Genomic DNA, 17,073 nt, shown 5'->3' with positions numbered 1-17,073 from the left:
AACATTGTGGTAACTGCAACACCTCTGAATGCCAATTAGCAGGTTCTTTTTTTCCCCCGGCTACAAAGAAGGACTGGCAATCACACAGTTTCTATGGGACCTTTCAAAGCAACATGAGACATGAGAAAGAGGTCAACAGTGGCCAAATCACCTGCATTCAAATTTCAAGAGCAGAAACTCTGCACTTTTTTATTTTTATTTTATTATCAAGTGAAAGGCGGGTAAAAAAAAAAATAACATCAACAAAGCCGAAAGGAAATTATGGACATGAGGCACAGTCCTTGGAGACAAATGGAATTAAGTGTGGGTTCAGTCATGAAGAAAACTCTAAGCCATACCTCGTCTCCTTTAATTTAAGAGGCAACTTTGTCCTGGTTCAAACAATCCAATCAATTAGCTTAAAGCTAAATCATGTCTTACAAGTTTGTGTGTTACAAAAGTGTGTATAAATAAGTGTCAGTGCCACAGTGGCTGAGGTTTCCTGTTTAAGTGCAAAAACAAAGACCATATCCCAAATAAAACTGTAACAAATGTACTGTTGTTGTTGTTTTTTAAAGAAAGATAAGCCAATGTCACAGTGTTTCTCCACTCGTTTCCTGAACAAGTTAGTTTGTATGTTGCCTAATTCTACGAGGTTTTTGGTTTTAAGTCTTCTTCGATACGTGATGTCCGTTTGGTAAATTGTGGTGCCATTTAGAGTAGACAGTGAAGCAACATACGTTTTCGGGGCGTAGCTATGGTGTGATTGACAGCGGCTTCTTCCGAAGCTCGACCTTGTCATCCAAAGAGGAAGTTTCTCAAAGTCAAGGAAGGATCCCAGATCCTCGAAGTTCAAGGATGTTGCATCATTGGACATGTGCCTATAAGGACTGTTGGATATGTGTAGGATACACTGCACTTAAATGTGAACACGGGGAGTGGTTGACATTAAAACTGTTAACAATGTTATTCTGGTCTTTGATCAGAATTTCCATGTTTGCATTCAAACAGGGGAATATAACATTAGAAAGAACATTAACCAGGACATCCAGTGACAAATGACATTTAAATACATGGAGGGCAAACAATATAAACTAGTCTACAAGGCAGGATAAGATGAACAGAAACGGTGAATTAAAAACAGCAAGTTGAAAAGAATAAAGATATAAAAAAAATGGGCCGTGTAAGAAAGTGAGCTACCAAAACTGCAGGAACAAAAAGCAACAAACAAATCATCATGTTAATGTGTGATATTGTTCTAAAGACACACATCTGTCACGTTTAATTTGGGATGACATAGACACACCGTGAAACAAACATGTAAATAAACACTTAACTCAGCTTCGATGTCCGTTTTACTTTTCTATCAAGTTGAGCAACTTCGCTAGAGTTGCTGGGCTCACTTGTTTTTCTTACGTGGCGCTTTTAAACTGCAACATTTCTCCCTACAAACACATTACTGGCAAAGCCGAGTTATATTAATCTAAGAGCTGTTTGTTTTTTATGATTGCCATTGATTGTTATGTCCATAAAATGTGTCAAAACAAGCACGGACACTGGACAACAGATGTGTCATTTCATAGCTGACAGCTGCCCTAAATGCATGCGGCGCCGTACAAAGAAAAGAAGTAACGGGACACACAGACATCCGTGCGGTTATTATGTTTATAAAACGGAAACCATTAATTCAGCAGACTGTGCAATCATCTCCATTTTTCATTTTCTCTCCCCACATTTCATTAACACCTTTAGATTGTCAATGCAGGAACAAGTATAATTTGTGGGTTACGAGTGGTGTGTTAAATAGGTGATTATACACAAAGCCCTTATGCCCTTAGATCAGCTGTCATCTGTGTTTGCAGACCGATGCGACGCGCGGTCACAGGAAAGAATCATGAATTAAACACTTCCCTCTTTGTCCCTGCATTTATCGCATCCTCTTTCCTGTGTCCATCTCCAGAGCTCATATCCAACTGCACACACATGGCTTGTCAGGAAAGCTGCGCAGTGACTCCTGGAGGGCCCGTGTGCTACTGTAAGAATGGCTACGAGGTGGGCCCGGATGGAAAGCTGTGTAAAGGTGAGTTTCTGTCAGTGGCACGTGCACTCAACACAAACACATGCATTAACTCAAAAAGGAAATGGCGGCTTTCGAGGAAATATTCCAGGGATGTAGGTTATAACAAACAATTCTTGTCCTCTTGTGCTTTCTCTTTTTCCTGCACGTAATAAGTCAGCAACCGCACAATAACAATCCCACTGGATGTACTGTATGTAAGACGCGCTTTGTCCTGCAGCTTATGTGGCTTACATGCTTACCTGTACAGATACTCCACATCAGTACTGCAGTGTTTTCAGCACTCAAAGCTGCACCAGTGTTTACTTGGTTTTTGTGTTTTTTTCCGGGAAACTAAACCACTCAGTGGGTTGTTGAGGCGGCGTGGGAGTGTGGGCCATTCTCTACAAAAGCCTGTGTAGAACCACTGAGACCTCATTAGCTGAGGGGGTTCCTGAGGACTGACTGGCATTGATGGCGCAACATTTGCAAACCTGTGTTTTTGTGCATAAAGTCAATGCAGTGAGGCACTTTTAATGAGTCACAAAATGAATTGTGCAAGAATTCAAATCACCATTTGACAGCACACAATTAGGCTGCATTGTGATGTTTTGTGTCTTTTAAAATATCTCTTATCATATCTTCTATCTAAGTAAGTACTCGTCCTTGCATTAGAGTATGTTGATGGTGTCAGGTGGTAATGCTCCCTCATGTTTTAAATCTATTACACGGTGAACATTGAACTTTGATGTTGAAACATGATATTTCAAGTAACTGTCAGAAAAAAGCACAATAGGATGTTTCTCAGCCTGACAACAACAAACTCAACATGAAAAACAGAACAGACGAGGAAAGTGTTTTGTTTTCATCAGCTCTTTGATATGGAGCTTTTTCTTAGTACTATTTCTGACCTGAAATTTGATTTGTCATCTTTTTAACTGAGTAATATGACCATGCCTGTTTTTTGTGCTTCAGATTTTGATGAGTGCGCTGTGTATGGCACCTGCAGTCAGTCCTGCACTAACACTGAAGGCTCTTACACCTGCTCCTGTGTGGAGGGCTATTTGCCCCAGCCAGACAATCGCTCTTGCAAAGCCAAGAATGGTGAGTACCAGCACGCAGCAGCACTGAATCACTGACGAGAGATATTCTGTTCCTCATATTTCCTCTCTGTCATGTCACATTTCCAGTACCAGTGGATCGTTTGCCTGTGCTGTTGATCGCCAACTCCCAGAACATCCAAGCCACGTCGCTGAGTGGCACCACAGTCCACAGCCTTTTGTCCACGAGCACCAAACAAACCACGGCCATGGATTTCCACTATGCTCAGGAGTCTGTCTGCTGGATCCATGTGGGGGATTCCCCCTCGCTCACCCACCTTAAATGTGCCAAGATTCCTAATCTGAAGAGCTTCACGGAGGAGAGGGTCATCAACATCTCCTTCAGTCTACACCGTGAGTACACCACGATATTCATGCTGTCAAACTGCAATTATTCAAATGGGATTTTTAGGGGTGGCTCACATGTAGGGCATGCTAAAATGGTGGATGGATTATCTGAGGTAAATTTGAAGAAACTTTCCATGAGAACGTTTGGGAATATTGCAAATTGGAAATTTTCATGGGAATTTATTGGAAATTTTAGGTAATGTAAAGAAACGGTGTCATATAGAATTCTAAGCGTTTTGTTTTGTCATATGCAGACATGCATGCGAAATGAAACATTTAAAAAACATTAATTTGTGAGTAGAACTTTTATTGAACAATCTATTATTTTATTAAACAACAGTAAAATATTTCTTGGGCTCATGTGATGGCGGAATGCACAGTGAATGTAGGGGGTGTGGCCTCATTAGCCCTGCAGTTAGCATTAAGAAATATCATTCAGTGCATTAACATGCATGTTAAAGTCAATAATTAGTTTATTTCAATGTCATGTAAACATGTTAGTCGGACTAAAATTGAGCTAGTCTTAATCAGATATTTAAGTTCCCAACCTTCAATTTTGACTAAATTTTCTCCATTAATATCAATGGAAAGTTTCCAATTTTGCTAATGTAGCTAAAGCAATGGTGACGTGAGGCATGTTCACCATTTTTGTGTGTACACAAAAAAAAAAGGAGAACAACCTTGTCCTTGTCCAGCTCTGTTTTGACGGTGTAGTGTTTGAGCTAAATGCATAAATGTGATTTAATTGGCCAGCACTTGTGCTGGAATATTAGCACAAGATATTTTGATTGGCCAAAACTTGCACGATGCATGGAAAGTTGAACATTTTTCAACTTGTGCAGCTTGAAGCTCAGGCAAAGCGAAAGCGACGGACCCGCAATGCAGTCTAGCAACACTTGAGAATGAGGAGCCTTTCAGTTGACGGCTCCACCGTGTACGAGTCGCTGAACAGAAGCACTGCAGCAAAAGTCAGCACATTACAATCTGACACACACCAATACTCACTTAATTCATAATTCTACGCCCAACGTTGCCTTATACTACAACAAGGCTAAACATTTGTGTTTGATCAGGATTTTGTCTTTATTCCTTGAGGCGACATGCACAACATGAATTCCCACTGCAATGTTAAGATGCTTGTGTGGCAAGTGCTGAAATAATAACACAAGGCCCGAGTTACAATACATCCCTTGTGGCAACACAGCAAACTGTCAAAGAGCATCATCGTTATCTTCTTTTAGACAGAATCCTGCACTTTTTGCTGTATAGGGTTGTCTTTGTAAAAACAACAGACCTGCACCACACTCAGGAACATGCACTTTGAATTTGTACGGAAGCGCACGTTAGATTGTTACATCATCTCACCCAGAAAAATATATGCTTCTGTTATTCACACAGGGTTGACTTAAGTGATGCACACAGCATGTTCACCACTCTTTTAGCTACATATTTGTTTTGGCACAAACATTACAAGAACATATACACATACAGTAAACCACATCTACTATAAGTCAGTCTTTATATTGCAAGTTAAAGACACTAAACCTACAGTAAACCAGATGTTAAGACAGGTGATTATATAAAGTCCTGCTGTGCTCTGAAATTAAACTTCCTGCTTTGTGTTGAAAAGTGATTGGGAGGGCTGGGATAAATGAAAAAAATAGTCTTGAGCGTATTAGATATTTAAGACACAAAATGGAATGATCCAGTTGTGGTGTATGTACATATGCATCATCAAGCGTTGACACGTGCAGTCTAATTCTAATTCTATTTTATTTTATTTTATTTTATTTTATTTTATTTCATTAACTGAGCTGTTGTGAATGTGTGTTTCCCCCCTGGGGGAGGAATAAAGTCATTCAATTCAATTCAAATTCAATTCAATTGGATAGACCTACAATCAGACCAGTGATGACATATGTAGAGCAACGGAAAAGTATCAGCAATGTTTGTAGTAGTTTTCTAGGACCTCTTGCCTGGGGGAGCTCCGTGGAGCAGGTCACTGAAAATGGAAGCAACAGCCGAAAATCAAAAGACAGCTGCTCTTTGGTCTGCTGCCATGATGGACGTGTACAAAAGCTGCTAGGCGTCGCTTCTGTCGTCATCGCGCTAACCCCGCCTCTAGTGCACCAGGGCTTTGTGATTGGTTGGCCAAAATGTTGTGTCTGCAGAGCGAAATCAAATGGCAGCTGGCAGACTGGGTTCAAACAGGTAACATTATAGTATAAGTCATGTATACATACTATATACACCACCATATTTATCAAATAACAATAACAACTAACCTTCACTGTGGAATAGGGCTACTGTGGTCATATTATGAGCATGAAGAGAAGAAATAGCTTATATTAAAACTTTCAACTTTACACTGTGGAGGCCAGGGAAAAAGATCACAGCGACCATGCAACAGCTCGGCAGGGATAAACTGTAAGTGCATCTTATGTGAACTGCATCGGTGATATTTGACGTGCTTGGCAATTATCTCAGTGATAAAAGTGTGTTGAATGACTGTTTTGTGTGGTAAACACTGTACTGTGAAAATCACAGCCTTACTGTAGAAAGCAGAACGCTCTGGCTGTAGTGGGAAATCTGAGGTGTTAATGGGAATGGACACGTGTTGTGCAGTTGAAGACAGAGAATTGTTCCCCCGTGGGGTTTCTGTGGGAATATGTTGTATCGGGGCATTGCTGCGAGCCATCCTTTTATAACTAACGTCAGAGCTGCACCCGTATCCTTACTGTAAAGGTGAGGAGAGTATCTGGTTTGGGAATCTCATGACCTGCATACCACCTTCTTTGGAGTCAATGTGCTCCTGCTGGTTTCCTCAGACTGTGACCTTCAGCACACACTGGGGCCGTTAGCAGCCAAAAATGAGGGCAGGATGAGAGTCAGCGTCTCAAATCTGAGGCCATCTGCTCGAAAAATCTGGATCGCTCCCTCCAGGTTGGGGGAAGAATGCTCTCCCACATGAAGGATTTTAGGTGTCCTGCAGGAGGGTGGGAATGTAAATTTTGTCCAGCATCTGCAGTAATAATCACCAAACAAACAAACTAAATCTAACCTAAAAAGATCTTAAATAAGTAGCTGAAATTGGAGATGGGATGAAGAGTACAGTCTCTGCTCTTAGCATTAAAAGCAGTCCTTGAAGTGAGCCATTACTATTTTACTATTACTATTTTGAGTATCTGCACATTTATTCACGCACTGGCACTTCTTATGGGATATGATGGGCCTGGAATAATTGTTTCTCTATGTGCACGAGAGTCTTGTGTTTGTTTCTAGTGTCTGCAGTTTTTATTTGTATTGTTAAGCAAGAAAATCTATCAGGCAAAAGAAGGAGAGGTAGAATGATATCTATTTAAAGTGTTCAAACATGCTCACTAATGTTAAGATACAGTATATTCACTGACTTCTTGCCACATTTGTGTCATTTAAATAGAGACTAGATATTTATATTTATATAAATAGACATTGTGACCATCTTCTGGTATCTTTTAATTACTGAGGATTTTCATAACTGAGTGTTTAAGTAATACCGACAGACATGCACACCTTATTTTTTCCCCCCACTTTGTGCGCTGATTAAAAGGAGCCAGTAAAAATTAAAGATTCATGCAAGCGCACTTCAGTCACACTAGAGGGATATTTAGATCCCCCAAAATCCAAAGAACTGCGTCACAAACACACAGTGGAACCTGATCAGCCTGTGATTTGCTTTTGTGGATGAATCCCCCCACCCCCTTTTTTTTTTTGTTAATTATTCAAGCCACAAAGATGCAGAGAGTTTACTGATTCACTAAGTTTACTTCACTGAAAACAGACCATAGATATTCACCGGTGAGCCACAAAACTAAACCAATAATGGGAGTATGTTTCTCAGCATTCTTAAGAAATGATGCTTTAAAAAAAGAAAGATGGCCACAAACTGCAGCTGACCCACGATCTAGAAGCCGTGCACAGCCTGTGAGTTACGTATGCAAGCTGTGTTTTTCTCTTTTTTGTTCAGAAATCAATGAAAATCCTTTTGCTCCCAGAAATGAAACTGCGTACATGAGACGCATGACTGAATGCAGATGTTCATACAGTACGTATGCGTGATCCTGATTGCGGTCGACCTGCAGGATTAAAGCCACCACACCCACACCCTGCATATTCTTAGCTTAGTCACGACCTAATTTTTTTTTTTCAGCTTGTTTTTATTGAGTCAGAAGGAAAACAAAGTAAAGCAAAGCAGCAACAGAAACTAAAACCTCATCCTCACAAAACCAACGGGGGATGCTTCACTGTATTGTCTTGTGGGGAGTTGGCAGATGGTTTTGTTCTCACTGCATCATTTTTATCTGCAACCATTAACTGAAGGATTTTGTACAGATTTTGCGCTCACCTTGTCATTATTTTCACATTTTCTGTCCTGCCCTTTCTCACCACAATCACCTCTAATCTCTCATGTCACGTTTTTTATTTGTCTGACTTTTCACAGTCACTGAGTGTGCAGCAGCTTCTCCCCATTCACATCCATTTTCCAGGAATGCAGTGACATGACAGAAACAAGTTTCTCATCGCCGAACGTCAGAGAAAATGAAAAGACCAAATGATGCTCCGTCGGTCAGCGCCGTCTTCCACGTGCACGCACACTGTCGTGTAGCTGTCATTCGGATGATATCTGACAAGCTCAGGAGCAATGTAAATTATGCATGAGGTATCCCTCACAGTAATGACACAAAGACGCCTGATGCGTGGCTATTTTGAGCCTCGGAGACACCAGATCTGCTATTATTGAAACATAAATCACGTCTCCCTCTTAATCAAGCGCGTGCAGGAAACAGAGGTTATAGCACTTATCTCAAAATGACTCAATAATACTGCCATGTCAATGTACACACATTTCCTTGCAGAGAATGTGCATTTGCTCACATTTGACTCTAAGGACCAGAAGAATCTGCAGGAAATTCCAGCAGCTTCAGCTTCAGTTTTTCCTCGCCTCACACACACACACCCAACACATACTGACAGATACATGTTTGAAAAGCTCACAAAATGGAGAACCAGCTGCATTTAGAGCAAGGAAAATATGCGCTTGACTGATGATGTCGAATCGGAGCCATTTTGCAGATATAAAGGAGGAAACTTTCCGTATCCAAGTGACAATATTGCTATTTTCATGTCTCTATGCGTTTGTCAGACGAGGGGAAAATGGCTCAGAGATGCCATACAAAGTCCTTCCAAACAAATCAAACTGACAGAGGAAATAATCTCATGGTTTGCTGAGTAAAAGAAGGCAAATTTTAATCAAAGAATGTCTGGATGTGCCAGGAATCATAAGACCGTGTTCGCATTGTTGTGATGACCTGGCAGTGGCATCGGCAAGAAAAACAAAGTGCAGAGTTCTCTTTTCTGTTCCAGTCCATAATCTGCTGGGACTGTCCAGATGCAGACGGCAGAGTCGATGTTTTGGACAGGCCGCTGGCGTGTGAAGGTTTGTGACAGAATGGGAGGAGCCGCTTTATGATTACAGTCAACATGCAAGGAACGAGAAGCCACCAATGGCAAGCGGCGAACATACAGGAAATGATGCGTCTGTGGTCGGGTGACTCAGGACCTCAGTATGCTACAGATGAGTTGTCCAGATGTGTTTCTGCACCCCCCTCCCCTCCTTTCACCTCACACTCACACTCTCACTCTCTCTGTCTTACTTTTAGAGTTCAAGGATTCATTTCGACTGCTTTTTTTCCCCCATGTATGTTTAAACGTACAGTATATACAGAGGCTATAAGAATGTGCAATATAGAGTGCCTATAATCGGATTGAAATTGTGAAATTTGGAAGTTCACTCGGCTCGTTTTTATGAACGAAAAGAAAAGAAAAACGGTCTATTTTGTGACTTCTGCACAATCATTGCTACTTTATATCACTACTAAAAATGCAAGTCATAACTTTGAATCAACAACACATAAGATGTGACCTATAAACACAAACCCCCAGGATGTCCATATAAGGAGTTGTGTATTATTCCCACAGCAAGTTAGCATGGGTGCACCTGTGGCACAGATCCATGAGCACTAAGGGTTAACCTTAGTGTGGTCATGAATTATGTCATTTACTTTGTCGCTTTTATGTTGAAACCTTTTTTTTTAATTCAGTCACACAAATAAAAACAGCTAAAACAAAGTGAAAGCAGTGAAGCATAGGTACAGACACAAAATTGTTATTTACGCCTGTCATGCACACACATTCCCCAAAATCAAAGTCCTAACGAGAGGAAAGCAAATGTATCTACACCTGGCAGAGTAGTGCATGCTCTCCCCGTGTGTGCGTGGGTTTTCCTCTGTGTACTACGGTTTAAGTGGACACTCTAAACTGACCGTAGGTCTGAGTGTGAGAGCAAATGGTTGTTTGTCTCTATGTAATGACCCTGGGATGGACTGGCAACCTCTACCCCGCTTTTTCACCATATATCAGCCCTATATATATATATATGACCCTCATGTGGAGGATAAAGCCGTAGACAATGGATGGATGGATACAAAAATATACATACATATTCATATAGACATATATGTAGATATATATATATATATATACATATATATATATACAGTATATTTAATACATACTCAAAATCTAATTATAACCCTCAAAAATAGCACCACAAAGCGCTTTTATTTTGAAAATCAAATGCGAAATATAGTAAATTCAGATTTGCAACATTTATTTACAGAGCACGTGTTAAAACAAACGCCTGTGCTGTACAAACTTAAACTCGAGTATAAATTCAGTAAAATAGTGACAGACAAATGAAAACAAGATGTAAATAAATTTTTTTAAAAAGCACCACAATTTAAAAAAAAAAACACAATATGAAAATATATCCAAATTTGAGAAAATCTGAAATCTTAAGTTCACTGGTCTTGAGTGCTTCCTTTGGCATATAACCTGTGGTACGAAAGGCTTCACGGAAACATGTTGAAAAGCAGTTGTAAATGTCCTGTAACGCAGGTGAAAATCAGTTGTGTGGGTGCTGAGAGCTTTTCTCAGGGGAAACCTTTTTACTGAAATTTAAAGTAGACCCTGATTAACGCCTCACATGCAAAAGACCTGTCACTTAAGCCTGGTTTGTACTCCGACGCTCGACACTTTTGACAACTGTGCCTCGACAAAACTTAATGAGTCATGTGACATTTTCATTTTATGATCCGGCGAAAGGTTTCAGTTGTCTCTGTGTAACCGCACGCCTCCACTCGGCTCTTTCATTTTGCCATATTACGCCATCTCATCCTGATCTATACTGTCATCGCCGTCACTTGTCCTACTTTTCATCCTTTGTTTTGATAACGGATGGATTTTATTATATCGTTCGTGTAGTTGAGGTGGCAGAGATTTTGAATTCACCGAGAAGACAGCGAGAGATGGACGTGATCAGAGCGCAACAGGGAGAAGATGTTTTGATCAAACAGTACATGCGACAGTGACTACCTGTCACAACATGACGTGTGTTACATAAGAAAAGTCGACACAAGCGCGGCAGGAGAGGAGAGGATCTTTATTGTCATTAAAGCACTGAAATTGCACAGCGGGATTACGAGGTCAGGAAAACTGGAGAGCCTGGAGGAAACCCACGCAGACACATACCAGCGCTAACCACTAAGCCACCGTGCCGCCTAGCGACACTTTTGTCTGTCCATTCCTGCCGCTGTGCACATTTAACATTGTCACATGACGGAGTATAAATCAGGTTTAAACCTCCCCTTTCTTCTCTCGTGCTGTGAAAGCTACATCACTTGTCACCACACAAGCGACATTATGCTGCTTCAAGCGGAACTTTGCAAGTCTGGTCGCTTTTCCGCCTTTTTCGCTACGGAGCTCCCCCTACAGTTTTGGAGCACATATTTTTACGACACCTCCCCGCTGACGCTCTTGTTTTCAACACAAGCTGTGGAGCCATGTCCCGTGTCCATTTGTGCATGCTTCGGCATTTTCTGCAAGTCTCGCCATTTGAAAAAGCATCTACCCGTGTGTCGCCCCTCGCTCCTGATCGGGAGGCCCCCGATGTCGGTTTTTCGGCTCACAGACAGCAGCGGGAGTGGAGACATCCCCCAATCTCCCCACAACAAGACATTTAACCATCACAATGACTCTAAAGCCGTTACGTTTGGTTAAAAATCCTGCATAGCTCTGCTTTAACACAGACACTGGCATGAAATCTGCTTAACAAGTTGAAGTATTGTTAAAAAGAAAAGCCTGTCAGCACATTTTCAAGTCTTCTGTCCATTCAACACACTGCATTTCATTCCCCCCACATCACCACCAACACTCATGAACCCTGAACTGGGAAAGTAATGTTAGTCCCTTTTAAATGTTGTGTTTTTGTTTGACGCTTTCTCCAGATGGGAGTGTCGTCGTGGGGGTTGGGGTGTATGCATGTGTGTGTGTGTGAGCACTCTTATGACAAAGCTTCAATCACAGTCGTAACGTGACAGTTCACAGGTACCAAAGCCACATCGGCTCCATTAAATGTAATCATACTGATTCCGCAGCGCTATCGATCACCTGTGTAAGCAGCGCAGTACGAGCGGTGGGAGCCTGTGAAGACGAATGCGACTCACTCCTCCTCCTGCATGTTGTTACTGGAATTAAACTCCAATAGGAGAACGGGAACGAAGAACAAGAAAACATTCAGAAAACAAGTTGTTTAGGGAGAGGAGGGGAAGAGAGGAAGAGAGGAAGAAGACAGCTGGCTGTTTTTTCAATTATGCTGTGCTGTTTCTTTATAGCATAGTTTCAGACAGTTGGAGCTGCAGTTAATGAATCCAGACTGTTTTCCCACCTCTGGGGAGTAGACAAAAGGGGAGGGATGTGGGGATGATGCACAGAGGAGGAGAGCGAAATGGAGAATGGGAGGAGAAAGCAAAGCAAAGGGCCATTTCTGTTTAAAAGAGGTGGAGTAAAAATGGAGAGCAGGGGGTGGTCTGTTTTTTAGGGTTTTAAGAACATTCTTCAAATATTGCACAATCTCCTCTTTTTGTTTACCCATTTTTTTGATCAGTGAATCAATGTATTGTTGGGCAGCTGCAAGCGCTTTAACAGAGGACTCTGTGTTAAATTTTTAGAGCACCTTTGGGAAAAAAGCCCCTGATTCCCATAAACCTCAGCAATGCTGCTGCACAATGGCCAAGTTTCCCTTGTGGAAATCAGATCTGTGTGTGTGTGTGTCTGCGAGTGTGTGTGTCTCCTGCCTTCTTTTTTTTCTTCTCACTTTTTTCTTTCCTTTCTCTTCATTCCACTGTATTTTTCCATTTTAACTCAAACCCCAAAAATTGAAAAGTGTGTCATTTCTCTCACGTCCGTGCTTCTTCAGGGAAACGTGTCAGTTATTCTAAACACAGAGGATTCCTCTGGAATCACAGTCAGATTTATGGGTCCACAGCTAGGAAGTTTTCATTATGCTCACTTTTACTGGACTCGTATACTGAGGAATCTGCTTCGTCATTTTCCTCACCCCTATATTTCATTTCTTAAGAGAATCCTCCGTTTTCTTCAGATTCACACACTGACCTGATTAGAGAAGACACAGAGAGAATATTATATATTAATATTGAGCAACCCCGACACAGTTAGAATAAGATGAAGCATACTGCTGTCACACAGGTGGTTGGATCCTTTTTTTATGGTCACGACAAATGACAAGAGTTATAGTTACATCCAGGAGGAAGGAACCACTCGCCCCACGAACACACTCAGATACACATTATGAGTTATGACCAGCAATTACCACCATCAGTTATTCTTTATTAACTCTTGTTGAACTGTGGCCACCATCGTCCAACCATCATGGTTTATTTTGAGTTGTTGCAGAGAAGAAGTCCAGCATCCACCATGGATGACTTCAATACCCTGTGTTGCACTCAGTGTGCTGTGCTAAATTTAAGTGATTTGTATTTACACAGTGCTTTATTCTGGTCGTGATGACCACTAAAAGCTGCTTTACACTACAGTTTTGCCCATTCACTCACACTTTCATACAGACACACACAGCTGTCAGGAGCAACGTGGGGTTAAGCGTTAAGGACACATCGGCATGTAGACTAGCGGAGCCTGGAATCGCACCCACAACCTTCCATTTGAAAGACGACTCCCTGAGCTAAAGCTAACGTCATATAGTCTAAACACAGACGTTTGTACTTGTTATACATCTGTTTATTAAATGATTACACCTTTTTCATATATTGATTCCAAAAAATAAATTCACAATATTTTACTCAAGGGCCTTGACATTACCACGTCAACCCCAGTTGTTTCTGGGATGGCTCAGGGTCGAGTGCTTTAGATCTCGTCATGCAGATATTGCTCCATTAGATCCTCAGCATGAGCACAGCAGGATGGATGACTTTGTAAATGTTGGATATTGAAATGGAGCAACTGTACGCTAACTAGGGGTGGGAATCACATTGCACCTCATGATACACTGTGAAAGGTTATTGTTACATTTAAAAGCGTCATTTGTGTAATAGTATTTTTTTTCAAGCAGGTTAACCCATGTCTCTGATCGTTGGCTCAGATTTGTGCGGCAGAGTTGTTGTTGAGGAAAGAAAAGAAGAGAAGGGAAAATGAGAACCAGAACAAGAGATATATTAATGTCTCATGTTCTTTTTCACTATTTCTTTTCCTCTTTCAGACATTCCCCCATGCGATATTTCACCACATTCAGAACAGTTTGGATATATCGTTGGGCAATCCAGTTTTCTTTCTACAGCTTATGTTTAACTTCCACAGGCTGTTTCATGGTGCCATGTGCACAGGTCTAGGTGTTTGATTTTCATTGACGGGTGGGGCACTGGTCCTCTCCTGCGCCGAGCCTTGGAGAAATAAACTCCTGTCGTCGCTAAGTTACAGCTAGACCAACATCACACTCTCCGGAGCAACAAACAGCCTGTCTCATATTCTGTCTGTCCCGGTGACTTTGAATGACAGACACATTACCAAGACACTTAGTAATTTGATTTGGCTGTCATTTTGTTTGTCAGTCAGGAAAATTGCCCCGAGTCTAAACCCTGAAAATCTGGACAGAGTGTGCATGTGAATGTGAGTGTAGAGCGGGAGAGAGAGAGAGAGAGAGAGGGAGAGAGAGAGAGAGAGAGAGAGAGAGAGCTGCTGAAGTAACTGCTTCGCCGAGTTGCTGACTAATTTACTTCATCACATGACTTTGAGTCAAATCTGTCGCCCATCTGCTCAAGTATGCACAAAAACATCACAACCTCAGGTTCTGTGCCGGTCAAAATGACTTTATTTGAGTACTGAGAAGAACACAGTTTCTTTCCGCAACTTCCTGTGTCCTCACTCACCCCCTCCCCACCTTACCCCTCTGCCTGCTCTGTCCAGATGTGGAGCAGATGGCGATCGACTGGCTTACCGGAAACTTCTACTTTGTGGATGACGTTGACGACAGGATTTTCGTGTGTGACAAGGATGGGCAGACATGTGTTACCCTCCTGGACCTGGAGCTGTACAACCCTAAAGGCATCGCCCTGGACCCCACAATGGGGTCAGTTTGAAAAATGCACTCACATATAAACCCACACAAATACAGACACGGGTTCTGAGTTGTTTTCTCAGTGCGGTGAGCATTTATGCAAAAGCTGGAGTCAGATACTGTTATTTGTCATTGTTACCCAACATTTGAATTGGAAGGGGGGGATAAATGGAGGTTTTGACATTGGAGTAATTGAGCACAGATGTGCTGTTTGCACTGATACACTGCCTGTATAGGTTTTGATTACAAAAGCCTCTTTTGTTTTTTTCTCTCTTCTCATTTTGTTTATTACAACACTTTCCCGAAATTCTCGAAAGTGTGTGGTATATCTGTGGTGCGTGATTGTGTGTGTGTGTGTGTGGGGGGCGCCTGAGAGCCTGCGTGTTTGGAGAAATAACACTGACAGCGCGATTGTGAGAGTGCGATGTGTGCATGCGCGTACACACACAAGCTTCTCACTACATTTGTCGTTTTCATCCCTGGTAAGTTCTCACTGATGTAGTCTCTCTCTCCAAAAACAAGGTCAGAAAGACTGTGTGTTTAATAACAATGTGTCAGCAAACAAAATAAAATCTGCTTTCGTTGCTGTGTTAAATTTGTGACCACAAACCTCAGAATTTCCACAAAGACTCTTGCCCACTGAAAAGTGACGCTTACAGTGATGGTGCTCGTGCAATTGTTACAAAACCAGATACCACAATTTCAGAATCGATTTGAATAAATATGGATTCGTATGGAGATGTTTCAGTTTATAAGCTAAATTATCAAAAAGATTTTCACAGAACTAATGCTGCGACTTGTGCACAATTTGGACCTCCCTAATCTAGTGCATCATTCAAATATTTATTTGTTTACATTAGAAATTGACCTTAAAGTATTCATTAATGCACTTTTCATTTAATATGACTACACAGTGCAACTCCACAGTCATAGATGAACTGAATTTTTTTAACCCGGACATATTTATTTTATTTGTATGGAACCAAATTACAGCATATATCATCTCAAGGTACGAGGCTGGAAGGTAGGAGCTAGACCTCACAGTATTATATAGAGTGCTTCTGCTTGGATGACAATCAGAAATACTGTTATGGTTAGGGTTATTAAAACTAACCCTAACCCAAATGATCTTACTGGGAATAAATCTGCCTCCTGTAAAAAGTCTGTAGCTGACTTTGCACCGTTGTGTTTTAACACTGGTGATAATGGTGTATAATGGAGAGCTCAATATTTTCTCAGGTGGTACTTTGTGGAAAAAAAGTTTGAGAACTACTGATCTAGAGAAAGAGAAACCCCTACAGTTCATACCGCGAGCAATCACTTGGTGTCAGGAGTGGGGAAAAAAAGCTAATTAAATTTGGCAGAAGCAGACTTCAGAGATGTGCAGCCATCTGCCTTGGCCAGTTGGGGTGGAAGTAGAAAAATGGGGGAGAGAGAGAGAGAGAGAGAGAAGAGGTGTAGGAAAAATGTCGAGAGGATAAAAGAAGTGGAGATGAAAGAGAGAGAGAGAGCAGAAGCAGATGTTTATTTAATTACTTACTCCATCCATCCATCCATCCGTCCATGCTCAGATCAGACCCTTTGTTTCCACAGGAAGGTGTTCTTCACAGACTATGGTCAGATCCCTAAGGTGGAGCGCTGCGACATGGATGGTCAAAACCGCACCAAGCTGGTGGACAGTAAGATTGTGTTCCCCCATGGCATCACGCTGGACCTGGTCAGCAGACTCGTGTACTGGGCCGACGCCTACCTGGACTACATCGAGGTGGTGGACTACGAAGGCAAAAACCGACACACCATCATCCAGAGCCTGCTGGTGAGAACGGATGAGCGGAGCACACCGCACTCCAACGTACCTTCCATCAGCCCACAGATAATCTCCACTAAATTTATCGTCCACCTGTCTGCTATTAATACAGCTCTAAAACATCTAGTGCTCTTTAGAATTCCCTGTATGTCTATAACCCGCGTAGTGTTTCTCCTGTGTACAGCTGTAATGTGTTCTTGACCAGTGAGTTATGGGCAGAGGGAAGAAGGTGGACATATGTTTTTTTATTAAAGCT

The 17,073-nt window shown here is 41.6% G+C and overlaps 1 protein-coding gene across 1 annotated transcript; it reads left to right on the top strand.

Moving 5' to 3' along the window:
• The first annotated feature begins 1,943 nt into the window (after positions 1-1,943).
• Positions 1,944-17,007, top strand: LOC122766102 (low-density lipoprotein receptor-related protein 1-like). The gene is made up of 6 exons (XM_044020722.1): positions 1,944-2,059; positions 3,011-3,139; positions 3,226-3,489; positions 14,860-15,022; positions 16,604-16,862; positions 17,002-17,007. The coding sequence occupies exons 1-6, from the start codon at positions 1,963-1,965 to the stop codon at positions 17,005-17,007; spliced, it is 918 nt and encodes a 305-aa protein (XP_043876657.1). The 5' UTR covers positions 1,944-1,962.
• The last annotated feature ends 66 nt before the right edge of the window (positions 17,008-17,073 follow it).

Source organism: Solea senegalensis, linkage group LG3 (assembly GCF_019176455.1).
Source record: "Solea senegalensis isolate Sse05_10M linkage group LG3, IFAPA_SoseM_1, whole genome shotgun sequence".
In the NCBI taxonomy this organism is placed as follows: domain Eukaryota; kingdom Metazoa; phylum Chordata; class Actinopteri; order Pleuronectiformes; family Soleidae; genus Solea; species Solea senegalensis.
The sequence above is the reverse complement of the archived record's forward strand: the minus strand, read 5'-3'. Positions and strand labels throughout refer to the sequence as shown.

Bases quoted from the DNA above. Each gene is read 5' to 3' on its own strand.
- LOC122766102 (XM_044020722.1), top strand. From the start codon at position 1,963: ATGGCTTGTCAGGAAAGCTGCGCAGTGACTCCTGGAGGGCCCGTGTGC. The intron at 3,490-14,859 runs GTGAGTACACCA...TGCTCTGTCCAG, and splicing joins CATCTCCTTCAGTCTACACC to ATGTGGAGCAGATGGCGATC. The intron at 15,023-16,603 runs GTCAGTTTGAAA...TTGTTTCCACAG, and splicing joins GCCCTGGACCCCACAATGGG to GAAGGTGTTCTTCACAGACT.